The sequence below is a fragment of the Macaca nemestrina genome, chromosome 14 (genome assembly GCF_043159975.1).
Source record: "Macaca nemestrina isolate mMacNem1 chromosome 14, mMacNem.hap1, whole genome shotgun sequence".
Taxonomy (NCBI): domain Eukaryota; kingdom Metazoa; phylum Chordata; class Mammalia; order Primates; family Cercopithecidae; genus Macaca; species Macaca nemestrina.
In genome coordinates, this window is record NC_092138.1 from 29,974,318 (window position 1) to 29,996,390 (window position 22,073).

The 22,073-nt window shown below is 42.1% G+C and overlaps 1 protein-coding gene across 7 annotated transcripts in view; it reads left to right on the top strand.

The window, feature by feature from the left end:
- LOC105491858 (dedicator of cytokinesis 8) overlaps positions 1-20,059 on the top strand; it is a 238,265-nt gene extending 218,206 nt beyond the window's left edge. For all 7 annotated transcript variants that reach the window (XM_071077713.1, XM_024796043.2, XM_071077714.1 and 4 more), the window contains 5 exons: positions 1,158-1,394; positions 4,501-4,644; positions 6,584-6,690; positions 18,373-18,543; positions 19,012-20,059. In XM_071077713.1, the coding sequence (XP_070933814.1) occupies positions 1,158-1,394; positions 4,501-4,644; positions 6,584-6,690; positions 18,373-18,543; positions 19,012-19,072 (720 nt within the window). In that variant the 3' untranslated portion in view covers positions 19,073-20,059. The remainder of the gene's footprint in view (positions 1-1,157; positions 1,395-4,500; positions 4,645-6,583; positions 6,691-18,372; positions 18,544-19,011) is intronic.
- Positions 20,060-22,073: the final 2,014 nt, after the last annotated feature.

Genomic DNA, 22,073 nt, shown 5'->3' on the forward strand with positions numbered 1-22,073 from the left:
CAGACAAATTCTTTATGATGCTACCCGCTCAGTCCGACTCACAGGCAGACATATCCATGAATGAGCTTTCTAAGTTACTGGAAATAATGTAAGTGTGAGGTATCATTAAGGGCCCTGGGAAGAGGACCATTCACCATCTAGCAAACCTGTAAAATGAAAGGTCCAAACTCCCAGTTCCATCTTCCAGGATATGAAGAAGATTATGGAAGAGGGGAAGAATTGGCCAAATTAAAGAGTTTGTTTTTCTACATTTTTCAGAACACGTTCTCACTTAAGACACATTCGCTGGCCTAGGCTTGAAAGCAGCGACTGTGGTAAGAGTTTAGTCTTCAGACATACATGTCTGGGAGATGGAGTTGGCCGTGTGCCCACAGTGGTCTGTACATAGCACAAGCTGTGTAAGACGTGACCTCCCTGAGCCAAGGTGCCCTTTTCCCCTCTTTTAAAATTCCCAGGGTAGGTTGTGAGCATTTGGAATGAGAGTCTGAGCCCAGAATTACAACCAGATTTCATTGTACTAAATAGTGATTTACAGTCTGAAGTCAGTGACCCCACCCATCCCCTTCAGTGGGTGAGTGTCCCAGCATCTGGACTTATGGTCACTTTTTTTTTCTAAGAGGTTGTCTTCTTTAATGAGTCCTTATTCGCTCTGTGTTTGAGGGTGGAGGTGATGTGACTGTGTGTTTAAATGAGGTCTAGGCAGTAAAATTCAGTTTTGGTGTTTAGTTTTATGAGTTTTGACAAACACACGTAACTACCTTCATAACCAAGATATAGAACAGACCTACCGCTCCAAAATACTTCTCGTGCCCATTGCTAGTCCATGTTGCAGTAGTTTGTCTCTTTTGAATAGCAGTTTGCAAACTCTCATGCCAAGGCTTCCACTGTGGACCAGTTTGCTCTGCTAGGAAGGTGTGGCCGGTGGCCCTGACTCTCCCCACAGGCACATTCCCCTCTCCCTCCTTGCAGCCCCTTCTCTCCTTGGGGGGGTGGAGAGGAGGAACTTCTGCTGGCCACATTCTCCCCTGCATCTGTAGCTTTTCTGCACCTGGCAGGGCGGCGTTGGCACGCCGTGTTCCAGCATGCCCCTTCATTGCGTCAGGGATGGCTGTTTGCAGAATAGCTCATCTTCTCCCTCCCTGCCTTGCCCCCCTCAGGCCTACATACAGATCACTTTTGTGGAGCCCTACTTTGATGAGTATGAGATGAAAGACAGGGTCACATACTTTGAGAAGAATTTCAACCTCCGGAGGTTCATGTACACCACCCCGTTCACCCTGGAGGGGCGGCCTCGGGGAGAGCTGCATGAGCAGCACAGAAGGAACACCGTCTTGACCACCATGCACGCCTTCCCCTACATCAAGACCAGGATCAGCGTCATCCAGAAGGAGGAGGTAATGCGCCCACGGGAGCGGCCCACTGGATGAGTGGGCCTGGGTGGCCTCCCAGGAGGACACACAAACCTCCTTCACAGTGATTGGGCTGAAAACAAGGAGGGATGCACTTGAAATATGATTATATGGTTGTCCTTTCACTCTCATGGTCCAAAAAATCCCTTTTAGGCAGCTACATATTTTATAGCACTATTGTATATTAAATATTTAATATTTTTAAGTTATATCTTTAGTATAAGTATGTTTATATATTTAATTGTAATATTTAATATATATTTCAATTATAAACTTGTACAACATATGTATTTACATTTTAAATATTTTATATACAATTTTTCTGTATTTAAAAGCTTAGAGGTGATTCAAGCATAGTTGTGCTGTTAATAATTGGAGACAGGACCTGCACGTGGGCAGCCCCAGTGAGTAGGTGGTGTGCTGTGGGAAAGGGCCACGTGAGGCGGACAAGTTCACTGACTAGCTTCTAGTCCCACCTTCCTCCTGTGATTTTAAACAAGCTACGTATCTTCAGTTTCTTCACCTATACGTTAGCAGGAAAGACCTCTAAGTGCAATGCAAGACTGTACTCATTTTATTAGTAAGAGGACCAGTCAAGAAAGTCTCTCAAACCACAGAATTGTTCAAAATTCTATACACCATAAACAACTTATTATTCTTTAAAACACATACATATACATTTATTTGTCATCCTTTTTATGCAGGGCCACAGACTTCTCCCTGACTATGGGTTTGCTGATCACAGTTCAGCCTTTTCTTTTATAAACCACACGCATAGTGCTTTGTCCATGATTTTCAGTTTTGCTTTGTGTAAGCAGAGTGAGAGCTTAAAGATCCTTGTTAAACAATTTGAGAGCAGAGGCCTTCTGGATTGTTATGATTTTTTTCTCCCCTAGACTTTGACAGTGGTCTTGTGCACACCTAACATGACAGGAATTTTTATAGCAACTCACTTTCATAATGTCGTGTCCAAGCACTTGGCTTGGTTTCCATAGAAACAACTCTTTTTCTTTCCACACCCATAGTTCGCCAGTTTCTCCATTATCTAATTAGATTGGGTCATTAAAATAACAAGTATAACAGGCATAATCAAGTTGGTGCACAAACACAGATGAATTGTGGTGAATATACACCTTGTCAGGCAGAAGCAGAAATAGCTGAGCTAGCTGGAGGGTTGTCTACCAGGTAGTGTTCAGCCAGGTAACCACATCAGGGTGTGGGTTTCACAGAGGCCAAAGAAAGCCTGAAGCAGTGACTCAGTCAAGAGGAGGTGGGTTTAGAAGCCATCTGATGTATTTCCTATACTTCTTGCTTTGGACTTTTGAACACTGAGACATTCTAGGCATAACACAGATGTAAACTCATGGTGCCCAAAAGCATTTCAAAACCTTTTCTTTTCTTCATTCCTGCCTTCCTTTCCCTTCCTTCCTTTCTTTCCTTTCATTCTTTTTTTTTTTCTCTCTCTCTCTCTGTCTGCCTCTCTCTCTCTCTGTCTCTCTCTTTCTCTCCTTTTCATTTTTGAGATAGGATCTCCCTTTGTTGCCCTAGAATGTGGTAGCATGAATGTGGCTCACCGCAGCCTCGACCTCCTAGAGACAGGGGTCTCAACTTTGTTCCCCAGGCTGGTCTCAAACTCCTGGCCTCAAACGATCCTCCTGCCTCAGCCTCCCAAGGTGCTGGGATTACAAGTGTGAGCCACTGCACCAGCCTGAAGTTCTCTTGGCCTTCCATAGTTCCCCAACAACCTCAACAACGGTTCTCAGCCATTTGCTAGGGCTATAGAGCACAATACCATAGATTGGGTGGCTTAAACAACTGAAACTTACTGTCTGCACAATTCCAGAGGCTAGAAGTTTGAAATCAAGATGCCAGCAGTGTTGGTGCCTTCTGAAGGCTGTGAGGAAAGGGTCTGTTCCAGGCCTGTCTCCCTGGCCTGTGGACAGCCCTCTTCTCCCTGTGTCTCTTCACATCATGTTCCCTCCGTGTTTGTGTCCAGATTTCCTCTTCCCGTAAGGACACCAGTCATATTGGACTAGGGCTTACCCTGCTGGCCTCATTTTAACTTGATTGCCTCTATAAAGACCGTATCTCCAAATAAGGTCACATTCTGAGGTACTGAAGGTTAGGACTTCAACATATACATTTTGGGAGAACACAATTCAACCGATAACATTCAGAAAAGACTCTACCCCCAATCAGCAGAACTTAGCAAATTGATTGATTGACCCTTAAGAGAATTCCATTTACTGGAAATTCACCCTCAGGGTGAGTTGGAGAAGGCACAGGTGATATCAAAAGCTTGTGTTATGACGGGGGAGAAAATCTTGAGTGCTATGCTTCTAATATAGCTTTCTGCATTATAAGTTGAGTAACATGAGGCTGTGCGTGGTGGCTCATGCCTGTAATCTCAGCACTTTGGGAGGCCGAGGCAGGCAGATTGCCTAAGGTTGGGAGTTTGAGACCAGCCTGACCAACATGGAGAAACTCTGTCTCTACTAAAAATACAAAACTATCTGGGTGTGGTGGTGCATGCCTGTAATCCCAGCTACTCGGGAGGCTGAGGCAGGAGAATCGCTTGAACCCGGGAGGCAGAGGTTGCAGTGAGCCGAGATCACGCCAGCCTGGACAACAAGAGTGAAACTCTGTCTCAGAAATAAATAAATAAATAAATAAATAAATAAATACGTTGAATAACTTGCTCAATAATAGGAAAAGCAACCTGACAGGGTAGAAAAAACATGGACTTTGAATGTAGACATACTTGTGATCGAATTATGACCTCCTCCCTTACTACCTGTGGCATTTGTGGAACTTAACCTTACAAATCCCCTTTTGACTGTAAAATGGAGAGTATAAAGAGGTTGTTGAAAGGAGTAAATGATAAATGTATCTAAAGTTCCTGGAACATAAGAAATCAAGAAATGTTAAGCCCATCTTTCTTTTTAACCTGTTAAGAGTATTTTAAATTACTCTGAAAGGCTTTCCCCAGCTGCCTCTTCAAATCTAGGTGGCCTCTCTGTCATAGCTCCAGGCTTGTCCAGAGCTTATGGGACCAGACGGTGACTTCCCTATGTTTACGTCTCATGTTCAGTTTGTTTTGACACCGATTGAAGTTGCCATTGAAGACATGAAGAAGAAGACACTGCAGTTAGCGGTTGCCATTAACCAGGAGCCCCCTGATCCAAAGATGCTTCAGATGGTGCTGCAAGGCTCTGTGGGAGCTACTGTAAATCAGGTAAGCAAAATCAGAGGGTGGTAGTTCCTCTGGTTCTTATTATTTGGGTTGTCATTATACTTCTGCACCCTCCTTCCTTGGGGTTGATGAGGACTTTGATCCATAGACAAACACAGAGATGTTCCTACACTTAGCCTGAACACTTGTGAGGTTCAGAAGACTTTTAGGAGGCCTCTTCCCTTTCATGCAACAACCCCAGGTAAAAAAGAAATCCTAGAGATGAGTGCCCAGGTTTTAAGGAGTACCATTTTCTCAGAGGAGTCTCCACTTCGGGGCCAAACCTGACAATATGATGCCAATCTGGAGTCCTGTTGAAGAATGCTTAGTCATGACCAATACGTGCAGAGTCATTGCAGGGCTTGAGACTCACCTACAAATGCCTATAGGAGAGAGGGAAAAGGATCTAGAACATCCAACTCTTGGGTCAGTCAGCAGATGAACCCAGCATGCCAAGGACCTTGACAACCAGGAATGACCTGGGACCTGACTTCCTTGGCCACTTTAGACAAGACTAGCTCTTCTTCTCAGACTTATTAGAACCTGACTCCCAAGTTCAGCATGGTGCTCAACCAGTCTCAGATGGAGGGAGCTAGCAGCCTAATACCTCTGTCCAGTGGGCCTCCTTAATTCAATTCTAGATCTGTTCTTGTCCACACTTCCACACTCAGATATTCAGTGAGCATCATCAGTCTTTTCTCATTCAGCATAATTGGATTTCCCCACAAAAATTCCGAGCGTACTTGACATCAAGGGAGCAGAAACAGAGAAATGCCTGTTACATTCCCAAGATCAGGAAAAAAAATGAGGAAACTTTTGCCTTTGTAAGTGCCAACTCTTTGATAAAATGGAAGACTTTCCAAGCCCACAAGCATGGTCTATCTGTATACTATGGATATCTCTGTCTCGACCCAGCAGTTATGCAAAATGATGTTTGCCACGGGGGCAACTAGACAAGTGAACAAAAATGAATAGATCAAGGCAATCCTGATATTTAGAGAAGCAACTCAAAGCATGTACCATTTGATGCAGTTGTATTACATTTACATAGGAATGAAAATCTATTATTAGTAGTATTTGATTAATAAAATGATATTTGGGGCCAGGCTCGGTGGCTTATGCCTATCATCCCAGCACTATGGGAGGCTGAGGTGGGTGGATCACTTGAGGTCAGGAGTTTGAGACCGCCTTGCCAACACAGTGAAACCCCATCTCTACTAAAAATACAAAAATTAGCCAGTGTGGTGGCAGGCGCTTGTAGTCCCATTACTTGGGAGGCTGAGGCAGGAGAATCGCTTGAACCCGAGAGGTGGAGGTTGCAGTGAGCTGAGATTATGCCACTGCGCTCCAGCCTGGGAGACAGAGTAAGACTCTGTCTCAAAAACATCAACAACAATAAAAAAAAAATAAATTTGGGCTATGTACGGTGGTGCATGCCTGTAATCCCAGCAATTTGGGAGGCTGAGGTGGGTGGATTACTTGAGGCCAGGAGTTCAAGATCAGCCTGGGCAATGTGGCAAAATCCCATTGCTACAAAAATAGCCAGGTATCGTGGCACACACCTGTGGTCCCGGCTACTTGGGAGGCTGATGTGGGAGAATCACTTGAGCGTGGGAAGAGGAGGCTGCGGTGAGCAGAGATCATGCCACTGCTCTCCAGCCTGGGTGACAGAGCCAGACCCTGTCTAAAAAACAAAAACAAAAACAAAAAACACATACAGAGAAAATGCATTTATACTTCTGAGTATTCTTCTACAATTTCAGACTCCTCCTAAGGAATCAAAGTTTCCTGAGATGTCCAAGACCTTCCTTGATTCTTTTTTGTTTATTTCAAACCAACTACAAAATTAAATGTTCAAACTAAAAAGTCACTCCAATATTTTCTCTCAAGCAATTTAATTTCCTTCATGTATATATATATATATTTCTTTTTTTTCCACCAGGGGCCACTGGAAGTAGCCCAAGTGTTCTTGGCTGAAATTCCTGCTGATCCAAAACTCTATCGACATCACAACAAGCTGAGGTTATGCTTTAAGGAATTCATCATGAGGTAAGAAGGAAAACGGCTGGGAATTTCAGTAGAGCAGTGGTTCTCAAAGTGCAGTCTTAGACCAGCAGCTTCAGCATCACCTGAGAACTTGCTAGAAAGACAAAGTCTCAGGCACCTCCAGACCTGCTGAATTGGAATCTCTGGAGGTGTGGCTCAGCAATGTGCATTTTAACAAGCCCTCCAGGTGATCCTGATGCACACTGAAGTTTGAGGACCACTGCAACAGAGCAACACTACTTGAACTATTAATGAGTAACCAACATGTAAACTATAAAACGCTTTTGTGGCTGGCATCCCGTGTGCCTAACCATCACTTGTTGTAAAACAAGTATCATCATCTTCCTCATTTTACAAAAGAGGAATCGGAGGTTCAGAGAGAGGAGAGAATTTTACTTAAGGTCACACAGACAGTTGGCAGCAGAGCTGAGCTCAGACCAGGTCTTCTGAATCCAGATAGTCCACATGTCCATCAATGTGCTAATATTCCACTGATGCACTAGAGTCCCAGAGCTTCTTTGCATTGGCAGTCATTGTAATGTTACAAATCTTATATCTTATTTTTTGTAAAAATAGACATTGCCTCAAATTGAGAGAGGCAAGTTCTAAAACCGGGCTTTTCGAAGGTATTATCCTGTAACAGTTCCCCATGTCAGACGAGTCTCATCTCTCTTCCTAAATTCTGCAATGGAGCTGGCTTCAAGAGCAGTCAGTTGGGAGCTGGGTCTTTGTCGAAGTCTTGTAATTTATTGCAATACAGACAGATATATTGGGTCTCCAATGGCCCTAAAAAAATGAGTATGAAGGATATGATGGCATTTCTCCTATACGAGAAAAGGACTTCAGAAAAATGTGTACCAATATTTCTTTTCATTCAAAACCTTAGAGAAGAATATTAAGTATAGGAATATCTTCACTTGGCAGATGGGGATAAAGGAGACTAAAGGTTAAAGTTTGCTAAATTCAGTGAAAACTCATCAAAATGCTAGCATTTGTGAGGTTAGAGATACCTCCTTCACAGGCTTTTGTGAGAGGTCCACAACTTTGCTACATATACATGAGACACACTGTGCCCGTCAATGAATCACAGCCACTTGGTAATAGGATGTGTGTGTGGCCTTGTGTGTTTGCATTTATGCATGTGTGTGAACATACTCACAGATTATCTTGATTAATGTTTTGATATTTGAATTGTTTCCTGTATTTGACAACAATTCTGACCAAAAAAGTAGATTTTTTTTTTCAGTACATAATACATATCTTTTAAAAGGCTAGAAAATTATTTGGGGAATTATTTTATTATTTCATTTTATTTTGAGACAGGGTCTCACTCTGTCACCCAGGCTGGAGTGCAGTGGCATAATCTCGGCTCACTGCAACCACCACTTCCCAGGCTCAAGAGATTCTCCCCGCTGAGCTTCCCAAGTAGCTGGGACTACAGATGTGCACCACCACACCTGGCTAATTTTTGTATTTTTAGTAGAAATGGGGTTTCACCATGTTGGCCAGGCTGGTCTTGAACTCCTGACCTCAAATGATCCACCTGCCTCGGTCTCCCAAAGTGCTGGGATTACAGGCATAAACCACCGTGCCAGCCCTATCTTTTATTTTTTGTGGAGACAGGGTCTCACTATGCCATCTAGACTGGTCTTGAACTCCTGGGCTCAGAGATTGGGGGCTTTTTAAATTTTTTTCATATATTTTTATTTAAGATTAATTACGGTTGAAGGCTTCCAAAGTTGACAATGCCCCAGGACCTCTAAAAGGACCTACGAAATGTTTAAAGAGCACTCACTATATTCCAGGCACGATATTAGTTATGGGAATACAGAGATCTGACTTGTTCCTCTCTTCTTGATGACAGGACATAGCTCTGCATGGCTGAATAACACAATGCAGCATACGCACAGAACTTTAAGAATGACTACCTACAGGAATATAGAGATCAGAAAAGAGAAATCAGTTTCAGGCTGGAGCGTTTGTGAGAGGCGTTATGGAAAAACACCACTTAAATCTTGTCTTAACTATATAGGTGGAAGACAGGCACTAGTGGGGAAGACGGAGCCATGACAGTGACCCTGCCTGATACAAGGTTTCATTTTCAGCTGTTTTAGTTACCCATGGTTTGAAAGTATTACAATAAGATATTCTGAGAGAGAGAGAGAGACCACATTCACATAACTTTTATTTCAGTATATTGCTATAATTGTTGTTAATCTCTTACTGTATCTAATTTGTAAATTAAGCTTTATCATAAGAATGTATGTATAGGAAAAAAACATAACATATGCAGGGTTCGGTACCATCCGCTGTTTCAGGCATCCCCTGGGGGTCTTGGAACCTATCCCCGGGGATGAGGAGGACTGGGTACCAGTGAGTGGAACAGCAGGACCACGAGACTCTGTCAGGAATGCCTCTGATGCACCGGACTCCTCTAAGTCCACCTGGAGCAGCATGTTCTCATGAGCATGCTAGGACAAAGAGGAAAGATTGGAAACACGATAATATCAGTAAATGAGGCTATGAATAGAATTTAAATGCATAAGAAAACTTGTCAAGAGAGTGATTTTCATTTACTTAAGTTTGCCTCAATTTTTTCTACTAGTTATAAATCTTGCAATCTAGTATCTCATGGGTACGATCCTTTCCATGACTCCACCTAGGTAAAATGTACTTACAAAATCCCTACTAAACATGTGTTTCTCATTAGCTCCCAGCCCCAGGAAAAGTTACTCCCAAAAGAAACAGAACCCAGTAAAACTAGTCACAGGCAAGAGATACAAGAGTAAATGGACTTTCCTAGGATTGGTCCTTTTACAAAGTTATGCATTAGAGTTTCAATAATGATGCTATCATTCTCCCCAGATGGCCTGCAGAAATGTTGGATTTTCAAAATCAAATTCACCATTTTCAATGTTGTTCTCCTGCCCTTTTAATGGTGATTCCACATGGGAACCAGTCCCACCTTTCTCCCCGCTGGCTGGGCTGCTGCATTGTTCTAGGAATGCCAGGAGACTGTCAGTGCTTCCCAAACTTCACTGTTCTTATAAATCACCTAAGGATTTGTCAAAATGCAGATTTTGGCCTGATGCAGTGGCTCTGCCTCTAGTCCCAGCAGTTTGGGAGGCTGAGGTGGGAGGATTATTTGAGCCCAGGAGTTCAGGACCAGCCTGGGCAACATGATGAAACTCCGTCTCTTTAAAAAAATAGAAAAATGTAGCCAGGCGGGGTCGTGGTGTGTGCCTGTAGTCCCAGCTACTCGAGAGGCTGAGGTGGGAGGATAGCTTGAGCCCAAGGAGGTCAAGGCTGCAGTGAGCCATGATTGTGCCACTGCACTCCAGCCTGGGTAACAGAGCAAGACCCTGTCTCAAAAAAAGAAAAATAAAAATACAGATTCTGATTCGGTAGGTCTGGGGTGGGTCCTGAAGCACTGCATTTCTAACAGTCCCCGGGTGATGCTGCTGCTGCTACACTGGACCAAACTTTGAGTGGAGAGCCTGCAAAGATTGCTTAATTTCCTCCCTTTCACATTTTCTCCCTATTACCTCTCCTTCCTTCCCTAAGGGCTTAATTTCTGAGGCCATCTTTATCATCATTTACCTCTTTTGTCTTCTGCTTCCTCCCTTCAAAGAAGCAAACATGCTCAAACTGCTGCACTTGGAACCAACTATAGACGTCAGTTCATCCATTCATTTGGCAATTATTGAGCTCCTACTTTGTGCCAGGCACTGCGCTGCATATGTGAAAGGATGAAGTCCCAAAACCAGTGGGACAAGGCTGCAGGCAAAACAGTACTGCTGCTCATGATTCATCTCTGTGTGCAAACGCAGCAGTTGGCCTGCCCTCCACTTTATTCCACAGAGATCGGAAGGCATGGGTGAGAGTGTGCTGATGGCTGCACAGCTGTGTAAATTTGCTAAAACTCATCAAACTCTACACGTAAAGTGAGTGAATGTTACGGTATGTAAATCGTACCCTGAATACAGGTGGTAGATGAGGTGCCTCTGTGGCTTAATTGCTTCTCAAGTCCAATCTGGAAATTACAGCTTTTAATGAATAGAGTAACTATCTTTTCACGTTGTTTGCACTGGTATATTTTCTCCTCCACTCTGCTAACAGACAGCAGAGGTGACGCAGAAGTGGAAAATGTTTGGGGCTTGAACAGCTCTCAGGTTTCCCCTTTGGTAAGCTCCAGCTTCTCAGCAGACTTGTACTGTAGATCGATAAGCCCAGATTTCCAAGGTAACCATAAATGAGCCTTCTCTTGCTGAGAGCTCATAGCGGAAATGTTTGCATGCCAGGCCCACTGTGTCTAGTGCCACCACTGGGCAGCAACCTTTCTAACTCAGCTGTAGTGGAAGCAGAAACAGCCATAAAGAATCCTGGCAGCCTGACTTGCTGCAGCCAGCACTCGTCCAGCCAGTCCTGCAACTCTTCAGACTGTTACCAAGCTGGGACCTCAATCTGCTTCTGTCTTTTCCTGCAATCATAAAAAACATCTCAGGTTCAGAAGCCAAGACAGAGAGATTCAATGTTCTATCTTCCTCTTCTGCTCCCCCAAACACCCCGACCATTTAGGTTTTTACATTTTCTCCTTTATACTTATCTGGACTTTCTCATTCCTATACAGACTAAGTGATGTTAAATTTGTTTTTAATTTAAATAAAAGATAGTAGTACTCATTGGCACCAGTTACAGCTTGCCTTTAAGAGAAGTAGCTTCAGGTATGCCCTGAAAGGGTTCTGCAGCATATATGTGGTCATAGGCTCAGAGAACAGGCTGTTGAGTGGTGGTGTTTTTAAACTGGAGTTGGGGTCTATGAAGAGGAAGGAGAAGGAATTTGTCCGAGTAGCCAAAGGGCAACCAAATGTGTAGAGTGTAGGTGGAAACAGAAGCAGTAGTTTTTAACTTGAAACCAAGGTCATATGCCTGGCTTATAGCTGGAAATGGGGAAATGGCTTTCCTAGGCAGTATATGTGGCATTGGGGTTGGGAATATGGGCACTCAAGCCAGATTGCCTGAGTTCAGATTCCATTCTGCCTTAACTAGATATGTGACCTTGAGTAAGTTACCTACCCTCGGTTTCCCCAGATGTAAAATGGGAATAATAATTCTAACTATCCCCCTTGTAGTTAATGTCAGAATAAAATCAGTTAATACATGAAACTTAGAATAAGACTTCGTACATACTAAGTGTAACATTATTCATTGGGACAAATAGGGAACTGATGGATTTGAGTGGGAAATAGAGAATTAATCTGACTTAAATACAGAGATTGTCTATCCATGATTTGTCTGTCTTTATAAAGTTTGAATCATAAGACACAGTGATGCCTGTGAGACATTGGCCTGGGAGCAGCAGGATTCTGGGTTTATATCCAACTGTGCTATCCCACAGCCATGTGACTGGACAGGGCACTTCACCTCTTTGCATGTTAGTTTCATCAGCTATGAAATAAAGAGACTAGAACACAGCATCTCTAATAGTTTATCATTCTCATATTCGATAGATCAATAAGCCCAGATAGTTCATTTACTTAGACTGGATCTGTCAGGCATAATACCACCACCATGTGCTCTGGCTTTAGCTATGTGCAGAGACTGTTCTGAACGTTTGATAAGTATCAACTAATTTAATCTCTACATTAATTTATGGCATAGGCTCTTACCACTCTTATATTACAGATGAAGAAACTATGACACGGAGAGGTTAAATAGCTTGTTTAAAGTTGCAAAGCCAGTAAGTAGCAAAGCGGGATTCAGAGTTGAGCACTCTGGCTCCAGAGTCCATCCTCTTAATTGCCATGCTGAGCTGTTCCCTCTAGTGACTATATTCAGTTGCTAGTAACAGAAGTTAAGAGTAGCTTAAATAAGAAATGTATTTTTCTCTCACATTAAATAAGATTGGAGGTAGTCGATGTAGAGCTGTGTAGTGGCCTCATAAAGTCATCAGAGACCCTGGTTCTTTTCCTTTCCTTTGTCATGCCATCCTGGTTATAGTGCACCCATTCTCATGGTCATGATATGGTTGCCAGGGCTCCAGTCATTGTGGCCACATCTAGGCAAGTGTCAGGAGTAGAAATGAGGAAAGAGCAAAAAGATATGCCCCTTTCCCAGTGACTTCACCTATATTATCAGCTATCCCTACCTGCATGGGAGGCTAGGAAATGTAAGTTTTCAGGTGGCCACACTGCCTGGAGTTCTGCTAGAGAAGAAAGAATGGATATTGAGAAAACAACTAACAAATTTTTTTCTGCCACATTGAGGAACCAATGCGTGGGCTGTGCTGAAAAAGGGGGGCCAAGACTGTGTACAGTGGCTACGCCTGTAATCCCAGCACTTGGGAGGCTGAGATGGGCGGATCACTTGAGTTCATGAGTTCAAGACCAGCCTGGGCAACATGGCAAAACCTCGTCTTTACAAAAAATACAAAAAAATTAGCTGGGTGTAGTGGCGTGCCTATAGTTCCAACTGCTCAGGAGGCTGAGGGGAGAGGATCACTTGAGCCCAGGAGGCAGAGGTTGCAGTGAGCTGAGATCACGCCACTGCATTCCACCCTGCATGACAGAACGAGATCCTCTCTCTAAAAAAAGGGGGCACCAAGAGATGCAGAGAGGGTAAGTGCTGCATGACTACTCTCTCTGTAGGAGACCTTAACTCTATACATGGAGGCCCCAAAATGTTACTGTCATTAAAAGCCAGGAATCCTTTTCCAGAGGTGCAACTTCTTGCCCTTTCTAATCCCTATCAGTCTGGTTTCTGTAGGATTTTGACTACTAGAAAACCCTAGGCATATTCGTTCTAAGAAAATACTTGAATTCAGTGAATTTACCAACAAAGGGAGCATTAGAGGATGTGAGGGAAGTCTGGGATGGTTGTATCACTGAGTGAGAGCAGCACAGATGTTTGTGGACCTAATGAGAATGTTACAGAAAAGACCATTTTTTAAAAGTTGTTTGCAGTGTCATTTTATGATCTTGTGTACATTTTCCAAGAGATATGGCTATTCTCTAGGAGGGATATTTAGCACATGGCCCTCTTTAGCTTAGGGATTTAAATTAACATAGTAGAAATTATTTCAATTTTAATCAAATAAACTAGAGAATATAACCCAAATGACTGAAAGGAAGAAATATAGAAAAAGGATATAAAATAATTTTATGCATTATAAAAGTTTAAAGACATAAAGTAATATTACTACATAAAATCTAAATTTTTTACTCCAGCTATTAATATATTTGTCTTTATAGAACACCACATTTATTAATTGCTATGTAACAAACTACCTCAAAATTAAGTGGCTTAAAACAAAATTTAATTATTATTGTGGTACATAATAATTTTTGCTTTCCTCATTTCTACTCCTGATACTTGCCTAGGATGTGGTCATGATGGCTGGGGCTCTAGCAGCTGTATTGTGACCATGAGAATGGTTGTGCTATAACTTGGGGTTGGCTGGGCTCAGCTAGGCGGTTTTTGCTTGAAGTCTCTCACTCAGTTGCACTTAGCCAGTGGCTAGGACTTGAATTACCGGAATGCTTCCTCACTGATGTCTGGTGTCTGGGCTGAGAATACTCAAACAGCAGGGGCTCCTCCTCTCTCTAACTCTCCTTCTTTCCACATGGTCTCTCCTACATGACAGCTTTAGGGTAACTAGACTTGTCACAGGATGGTTCAGAATTCCTATAGTACACAGAGAGAGAAACAGAGGCCATATTATCTTTTATTAGCCAGTCACATAGTACCACCTCCACCACATCCTGTTCATTGTGGCTGTCACAAAGAACCACCCACATCTTGATGGGGGTATGGGCAAGGTTCTAGGAGAGCACATTATTCTTGTGGCCATTTTTAGCAAATACAATCTGCCACACTCCAGAAGCACCAGTCTGCCTTATTATCACAGCTTCTCATTTAATTCTCCCAGCAACCCTAGGAGATTATATGAGCTTATTTTCCCCATTTTCCAGATGAGAAAATTGAAGATTTTTATGGTTAAGTCATCCTGCTAATGAGTAGCAGCTGGTTTCAACCCCAGTTCTGTCTGCATATAAAGGATTTAACTCAGTCAAGGGCACATGGTAAGCCATCAGTATGTGTTAGCTAACTACTACTACTTCTGCAAAGATTAAGGAGAGTTTAGTTAATTCTACCAAAGTTGTCAGAGTTGACTTCCCCAAATTAGCTGTTAGCTTTGGCAGGCCTCATCCCACCTCCTGTAGTCTGCCAATGTTATAAACTTGGGCCTTGAAGTCATCCTGAAACTAATTTTATTTTACACATGGTGGTACTTGTAACTGTTAGTTAACAAGCAATAAAAAGATAATAATAAGGGGTGATATAGATTTCTCAGGATTCAAAGGCCATATACCTTCCCTTCTATTTCTTCCCTAAAACCTTTAATTCGTAACCTTAGGTGTCCTATAATTTGCTTCAATTAATGTCAAACTTAAAAGATAGGTGAAAATCCAGTTAAGGGAGTTCTTTTGGATTCTGTGTGAGTTAAATCAAGTCCTTCTTCTATAGTAGGCTAATTCCATAATGAAGCTGTGGTCGTAGATTTATTTTTGCCTAGCCAGGTAGCTTTTCCTTGCCACATGCCAACCTCTTCCTCTTTGACTGTAATCCTGAAAATGTGTTCAGTGTTAAGAGGATTTGATAACAATGTCTGGGTATCTCCATAATGTAGCCCAAATCTAGTACCACTATCAGGAAAATAATGTAAGCCATATTGATCACCCAAATCTTATTCATTTGAAGGATAATATAATTATTACTAATTATTACATGTTAGGAAACATACAGTCATTATTCTATCCCTTTAAGGTTTATTGATTTGTAAGTTCCCTTGGGTAGAAGAGTATAAAACAAAAGACAAGACTTTATCATGTTTAAATAACGTGATTTTCTTCTTTGGTGTGTACCATACTATGTAGGAGACAGGGAAAACACCAGGTTTAACAGTCCACAAGCCAGATAACCATGATGAGTTCTGAAGATTTTCTCTTTGTTTTAATGCTCTGCAGTTTTGCCATGACAAGGCTGGATATAGAACTGTTGTTGTTCATTACAGGATTTATATCTGTCTTCAACTCTATAAAATTATCAGCTGGGGGCGGTGGCTCATGCCTGTAATCCCAGCACTTTGGGAGGCCAAGGCGGGTGGATCACAAGGTCAGGAGATTGAGACCATCCTGGCTAACACGGTGAAACCCCATCTCTACTAAAAATACAAAAATTTAGCTGGGTGTGGTGGTGGGCACCTGTAGTCCCAGCTACTTGGGAGGCTGAGGCAGGAGAATGGCATGAACCCAGGAGGCAGAGCTTGTAGTGAGCCGAGATTGCACCACTGCACTCCAGCCTGGGCAACAGAGTGAGACTCCATCTCAAAAAAAAAAAAAAAGAAAAGAAAATTATCAGCTGTTATCTCTTTAAATATTGCTTCCCTCTCATTTTCCATTCCCTTGGAGATTCTATTAGATGTGTGTTGGATCTGCCTTATATGTGTATGTCTCTTAACCAATTTTTTCATATATTTTATTTTTTAAATCTCATTGGTGATTTCCTTGGATCTGTCATACATTTAATTCTCCAGTTATGTCTAGTCTATTATTTAACCTTTAACCTGTCCATTGAGGTTTTTCTCTTTTAGCAACAGCATTTTTTATATTTATTTATTTATTTATTTATTTATTTATTTATTTATTTGGTGAGACAAGGTCTGGTTCTGTCACCCAGGCTGGAGTGCAGTGGCATGATTTGGCTCACCGCAACATCCGCCTCCCAGGCTCAAGCCATCCTCCCACCTCAGCCTCCCAAGTAGCTGTGACTACAGGCACCTGCCACCATACTCAGCTAATTTTTATATTTTTTGTAGAGATGGGGTTTTGCCACGTTGCCCAGTCTGGTCATTAACTTGTGAGCTCAGGCAATCCACCCACCTTAGCTTCCCAAAGTGCTAGGATTACAGGCATGAGGCACCACACCCAGCCTAGTGACTGCATTTTTCTTTTTTCTAGAAGTTCTGTTTGGTCCTTTTCTGAACTTTTCCTGGTCTCTTTTTTCATATTCCCTGTTTATTTGTTTTTATCATGGATTGTGTACCTTTTATTTATTTATTTTTTTCTAGTTACATGGTTACTTAGGATTTTATACATTTTATTACCTCTCTATATTAACTTTGGTTTTTTACATTGTTTTATTATCTCTAATTCTTATTGGACTAATTCTTTTGTTTGATGCATAGTTTTCCCTCTTGGTGGTTGGTTTCCTCATATGGTTTATAATTTTTTATTGTGAGCTCATCTTTGGCGGGAGTGGCCCATATGCCCTGATTGAGAATGTGTTCCTCCAGAGCAACTTTATGTTGGTTTGTCTGAGCCGTAGCAATTTCAATAATCTTGGACTGGCTCTTAAGTTATTTACTCACTTTGAAGCACATACAGTCAAGGAATGTACATTTGTAACTTATACCATGTGTGGTGCAAGCCTAGAATTTCCATTTCTCAAGATGGCTTTCTTTCCCATGAATGGCCCTAAGCTGATAGCAAGTTTCATTCTGCCTCTCTGGATAGCTTGCAGCATTTTTCTAAACCCCCTTTCATAGATGGGGTAGCTTTTCAAGGCTCTGGACGATATGCAGGTGGTATATCCAGAATCTCCCTTTGCCCTGGCCAAGGCTGGATCACTAATCTTGTGTGAGCTTTGAAACCCCTTGCCCCCCGCACATAGACCTATATGCAGTCCTAAAATCTTAATGGACAGTCCTACTGACAGCTGCCTTGCCACCTGCTCCTGCAATCACTCTAGCTTTGATTTTTCTCTTTCTTTCTGGCACCTGGTGTTCCCCTTTCTCTTTCAACAAGTTTTTGCTGTGCTTTCCTAGCACTTCCATATGTGTGTAGCAGGAGGGGGCTGAATGCCATCTGCTCTGTCTGCCATGTTGCTGTAAATCACAGTGAGATTTTGTAAAGTATAACAGCTTCCATTCTGCAGTGTCTTGAGTTTGACTCTTAGATCCATCACTTCCTCACAGTGTTATCTTGGGCAAGCATCCTAACATTTCTGAGTTTCAGGAACAAAATAGAAATAAATGCTGACTTTTTAGGGTTGTTGGGAAAATTAAACAGATAATACTGGTAAAACTTCTTGAAACTTCTTCTGGCACATAGCAAATCAGAGGTTCTCAGTTCTGGCTAGGTTGGCTTCAGTATCCCCTGGGCAACTTTTCACAATTAGACATTTCTGGGCCAGAAGCAGTGGCCCACACTTGTAGTCCCAGCTACCCAGGAGGCTGAAGTGGGAGGATCACTGGAGCCCAGGAGGTCGAAGTTTGCCATGAGCCATGAACACGCCACTGCACTCCAGCCTGGGTGATAGAGTGAGCCCTGTCGCAAAAAATAATAAAATAAGGTAAAAACACACACACACACACACACACACACATACACACACACACACACAGAGAGATTTCTGGGTGCTACCCCTCAGCAGTTGTGATTCATTAAGTCTGAGATAAATCCCAGAAATCTGCATTTTGAAAAGCTCCACAGGTAACCCTGGTATGTCACCCAGATTGAAAGCGCTCTTAAAGTTATTCAAAAAATCGTAAGTAGTTTCATTGTTCTCAGATTTCTAAGCACTTTGAAGTCATTTATTTCTCCCACACTGATATTTTCATCTCAGATGTGGTGAAGCCGTAGAGAAAAACAAGCGTCTCATCACGGCAGACCAGAGGGAATATCAGCAGGAACTCAAAAAGAACTATAGCAAGCTAAAAGAGAACCTCAGGCCAATGATCGAGCGGAAAATTCCAGAACTGTACAAGCCAATATTCAGAGTTGAGAGTCAAAAGAGGTAAGAACAGGGCAGAGGAGGCCTCTTCCTGGTGGATAAAGGGCAGCACATGGGACCCAGCACCTTGGGGCATGCTCTGCTGCACTTGGGGAGCTGCAGAACCTCCAAAGGGTAGAAGAGGGTCCTGCAATCAGAAAGGCTACCAGAGCGTGATTCATTCTGCCTCCATCCTCCCAATCCTTGCTCCTTGATCTCTCCCAGACACCTTGGTGTTGGTCTTGTGCCCGGGTATTCCCAGGGCTGAAGGATGGCCTGTGTTGGTTTTTCTGTTTGGTTGGTTGGTTTGTATGTTTGTTTTGGCACAGTGTGAAGGGGTCGCAGACCTTTCACTTATTATTTGCTGAGTTCTCCATGACTGATGTCCATTTCTACCGGGTGATCCATCCCCAACCCTTTCTAAAAGGCTAACTGATCTTTCTTGCTTCTGTATGCTCTTTCCCTCTCTTCCCTCTCTTTTCTTAATTTCAGGGACTCCTTCCACAGATCTAGTTTCAGGAAATGTGAAACCCAGTTGTCACAGGGCAGCTAAGAAAAGCCATCTTCATTCGTGGAGACTGTGGCCCTGCAACTCTGCAGAAGGACTCACTGGTACTTAAAAAATGGGACATTTGCCACCCAGGACCGACTGTATACTCCCCGATCAGCCAGCACTCTGGAAGCTTTGGGATCCAAAGAACCATGGAATTATACCCAAATGGACTCTGACCAGATTTTTGCCATACTAGGGGGTGGCGGGATGGAGAATGGGTACTCAGGCATGACTGCGTATTTATTAAAGTGTGTTTTTTCACAATGTACCAAACAAGGCATAAGCAGCTTCTCCTGCTGACTGGCCAATCACTGCCCATCTGAGAGATGATTTCCTCTGGCCCATATTGAATTTATTGGAGTAACTCAAAATGCCTGAGGAAAAATGGAAAAATTATCCACCAATCGATTCAAACTGAACTTCACTCTTTATAGGAAGGGAAGGTGAAGTTGTAGGAGTACGAAACATTTTCAATAAATCTGCAAAGGGAAGTCTTACTACAATTCTAAAAATCATCATGGTTGGAAATTTGGGAGTAGATTATTTGTGAACTTGTTACCCTTTTGGTAATGGTGGACTAATTGTTGTATAGTTATTTTTGTTTTATTATTACTGTTATGTTAAGTTAATTTAACATGCATTTATAGAGGAATACATTCAAAGCACTGATGTAGGAGATACACGGTACTTAGAGCAGTCAGCCAAAAATCACAGATACTGCTTTCACTTAAATGGAAACAATGCTCCAATAATACTTTGCTTTTTTTCTTATGTCACTGTTGCATACTATCTATTTTTCTCCTCTCTGGGACCAAGTTTCTTTTTCTAAAGCAATAATATCTCTGTTTTCATTTTAGTACATTGTACTCTCTGTTAGCATATGTATATTAACTACAAAATATATTCAACTTTGACTTCTTTTGACAATGTACTTTAGGAAAAAGAGGAACAAAGACATTATTTGAGAATTAAATTATATATTTTTAATATGACTGATGACCTTGACTGATAATAAAGATGTAATAAGAATTGCAAGCTAAATGTTTCCTTTTGCAACTCATGTTTTGTGTTTTGTTTTGCTGACAACTCATAATGTTTTGTAAAGCACTTCAGAGAGAAGACAGATGCATCATCCTGGCCTCCATCAAATAACAGTATCCAACAGTATCTTCTGCAATGTTTAACCCTGGTAGTCATGAACGATGACTTAGTTCGGATATTTCAGAACTTTTTGTTTATACCATCAGGTATGCATGAATTTATAGACTGAAAGAGGACTTTAAAAATAATAATTAAAACTCACCAGTTTAGGCCGGGCGCGGTGGCTCAAGCCTGTAATCCCAGCACTTTGGGAGGCCGAGACGGGCAGATCACGAGGTCAGGAGATCGAGACCATCCTGGCTAACACGGTGAAACCCCGTCTCTACTAAAAAATACAAAAAACTAGCCGGGCGAGGTGGCGAGCGCCTGTAGTCCCAGCTACTTGGGAGGCTGAGGCAGGAGAATGGCGTAAACCCGGGAGGCAGAGCTTGCAGTGAGCCGAGATCCGGCCACTGCACTCCAGCCTGGGCGACAGAGCGAGACTCCGTCTCAAAAAAAAAAAAAAAAAAAAAAACAACAACAACAACAAAAAAACTCACCAGTTTAAGTGCTAAACTTTTTATTTTTTAGATATTTGGGGAAGAACTCTTTTTACAGTATATTATACACCTAACTGCTTTTTAAAATGAGTACACATGACATATTTTAATTCCATATGTATTTCCCTACTCTTTGGGAGACACTGGGTTGAGACCAAGGTCAAAAAACATTGTAACTGCCCTCCAAATCATCTCCGTTCCTTGAGGAAGATCATATACATGTGTAGTAGCCACAGTACAAAATAGACTAGAACAGAGCCCATAGCATGTAACCTTTTCCTGACTAACTCAAGGATGGCCACTTATACCATCAACACCTATTATATTAGATTCTGCCCTATAACAATAAGGGTTAGATGCTAAGTTATGTAATCCTGGACCTTAACTCTAATAGCCATAATAACCCTAGTAACCTAGAATATTCCTGATTAAATATCCCCTGCTTTTAGATACCTGGGGTCCATTTGGGTTTGTTTTTTGCAATCTCTTTTGTGCTACAATAGGTATATTTGCTTCATGAGCACAGGAACACGTTTACTGCTGCATTCTTATCCCCTAACCTCACACTCAAACACAAAAAAGATACCCAATAAATATTTGTTGATTCACTAAATGAATGAATGATGAGTAGACCTGCTTCTAGAAGTGCACTGACCAATAAGAAAGTAAGGCAAGCCACATATATAATTTTTAAAATTCTAGTAGCCATATTAAAAATAATAATAGGCCAAGTGCCGTGGCTCATACCTGTAATACCAGCAATTTGGAAGACCAAGGTGGGCAGATCATTTGAGCCCAGGAGTTTGAGACCAGCCTGGGCAACATGGCTAACCCCATCTCTACCAAAAAAATATAAAAATTAACCAAGTGTGGTGGCATGTGCCTGTAGTCCCAGCTACTCGGGAGGCTAAGGTGGGAGGATCACTTGAGCCCAGAAGGTTGAGGCTGCAGTAAGCCATGATCCTGTCACTGCACTCCAGCCTGGGTGACAGAGTTAGACCCTGTCTCAAAAAATAATCATCATCATAAAAAGAAACCAGCAAAATTAACTTTACTAGTATATTTAACCCAATATATATAAAATATTATTTCAATATGCTGCCACTATAAAAAATTATTTTACAGTCTTTTTTTTCCATATTAAGTCTTCAAAAATCTGATGTGTAGTTTATACTTACAGCACATTGCAGTTAGGACTGGCCACATTTTAAGTGCTCAATAACTAGATGGGGCTACTGGCTACCATACTGGATAGTGCCATTCTAGAAGCTTTCAGCTTTTTTAACTTGATGCCTCTGATTTGTGGGCACAGAATATAGATAACCAAAGAAGTGGGACTAGTGTCTAAAGTAAGAATGATA